The sequence below is a fragment of the Haplochromis burtoni genome, unplaced genomic scaffold (assembly GCF_018398535.1).
Source record: "Haplochromis burtoni strain Fernald_Lab_line unplaced genomic scaffold, NCSU_Asbu1 Contig_2681, whole genome shotgun sequence".
Classification (NCBI taxonomy): Eukaryota; Metazoa; Chordata; class Actinopteri; order Cichliformes; family Cichlidae; genus Haplochromis; species Haplochromis burtoni.
Genome location: NW_024585042.1, coordinates 8,882 through 10,608, shown reverse-complemented (window position 1 = coordinate 10,608; position 1,727 = coordinate 8,882). Strand labels below are relative to the sequence as shown.

The 1,727-nt window shown below is 43.4% G+C and overlaps 1 protein-coding gene across 2 annotated transcripts in view; it reads right to left on the bottom strand.

Annotated features, from left to right (window-relative positions):
* Window positions 1-615: 615 nt before the first annotated feature.
* The window catches only part of LOC102308930, a 4,470-nt gene continuing 3,358 nt past the window's right edge, over window positions 616-1,727 (bottom strand). Inside the window, exon 4 of one of the 2 annotated variants that reach the window (XM_005953430.3) lies at window positions 616-1,566. In XM_005953430.3, the coding sequence (XP_005953492.3) occupies window positions 1,372-1,566 (195 nt within the window). In that variant the 3' untranslated portion in view covers window positions 616-1,371. The remainder of the gene's footprint in view (window positions 1,567-1,727) is intronic. The other variant, XM_042217713.1, reaches the window with a different exon arrangement.

The window sequence follows — 1,727 nt, the reverse complement described above, 5'->3', positions numbered from 1 at the left end:
ATCACATGGATGTTCAGTCTGAGCAGCTGGAGCTTCATTTCCTGCTTTCAGGAACAAGCTGCACATGAACGAATGAGAGGAAACTCGGAGTCTTTATTCTCTCAGCTGCAGACTCGCTGCAGGGTCAAAGACTAAAGATCAAAACAATCACTTAATATAAAAAACTGAATTCAACATTCAAAAGAAAACTAAAGAATAAAGTTTTGTGTAACAATATTTATTATTTATTATTGATGCTCATCCGGGACTTCAGACCCTCCTCCTCTCCCCACGGAGCTCTGAGGAATGTTGATGCTATTTTCTGCAGAACTGACATCATACCTGCTGATCTCTAACGTGGCGACAGAGATCAGCAGGTAGGAATATTATTTTTAGTTCTCAAACATAAACAATAAAAACAAACAAACGTCAATGAGTAAAAACGAAAGTGTCAAGAAATGAAGCGAATCACAAAAATCTGCAGGATAAAAAATGTCCTTGAAAACATTTTGCAGATTTAACACTGACAACACAAACAGGAAGTAAAAAAAAGCAATAAATAGTCAATAAATATAATCAATAAATAAAAAGATTATAAATAAACACAAAGAACAAGATATTGCTTTTTAAAAACAATTAAATAAAAAATAATAAATATTTATGAATAAGAACGTGACAACATTATGACTTTCTGTTGCCAGGCCATTTCCTGCTGCGGCTTCAAAATAAAAGCTGTACCATCAGGTTCAACTGAAGGAGCTTTTACTCTAAAGTAATAACAGCAGGAAGTGACCTCATTAAGACACGTTTCAAACTTGATTTGATTGTTTTCTGTACAGTGAACAGTAAAAAATGGCCCTGAGAGTTTGTGGTGAACGCTCCAGATGTTTCACTGAAGCTGATTAGAACTGAAACGGGACAGAAGTCGATCGGCTGTGGAGTTCGGGTTCAGATGATGACGCTGTTTTTTCCTTCTCCAGCGTCTGCAGGTGAGAATAACCTCGGGCGTGAAGCAGGTCTGGACCTGCAGCCGGCTCCTTCTTCTTCTTCTGCACCAGAATGATCGGGCACACATTCATCACATTCCTGCTGTGTGTTCCCAGCTGATCCCGGGACGATAGAGCGCTTCGACATGCTGCAACACACAAAGCAGGAAACAGAGCTCCAACAGGCTGCCTTCACAATAAAACGTGTTGGCTGATCCTGAAGCTGCTGAAGACAAGGGATAAACTTCCCGTGTGTCATCTATCAGTCTTTAGTCCCGCTGCATCACGGAGGCGGGCGCTCGTCAGGAGGTGATGATGATGAGACAAACAGTGTCAACAACTCCACGATCGATAAAGTTTCTACCCTGAATCATGCTAGCAGCTCTGATCCTGCAGTGGGCGGGGCTTAGCGCGTCCCACGAGCCATCTGTGTTTCGGCCATGTTTCTGAGGCTGCGGATCAGGTCGTGACAGAACTCGAGCAGCTGGCACAGCGTCAGGTGGGCTGCCACCTGGACATCGTAGTTGCCATGGAGATTCAAAGTCAAGTCCAGGCTGCTCTGATCCAAAGAGTCACTGCTCAGCTGAGCCGCGTCCTTCATCTGAAACACACAGCAAAGACCAAACAACTTGAATAAAGCCGAGAACTTCCTGTTTCAAAACAAGCACAAGTTCTGAGGAAGTGATGTCATAGGGTGGCAAGAAAGTGGACACGTTCCACTAGGGTCGTGTCCAAATTCATGGGCTGCATCCTCCTGAGAAC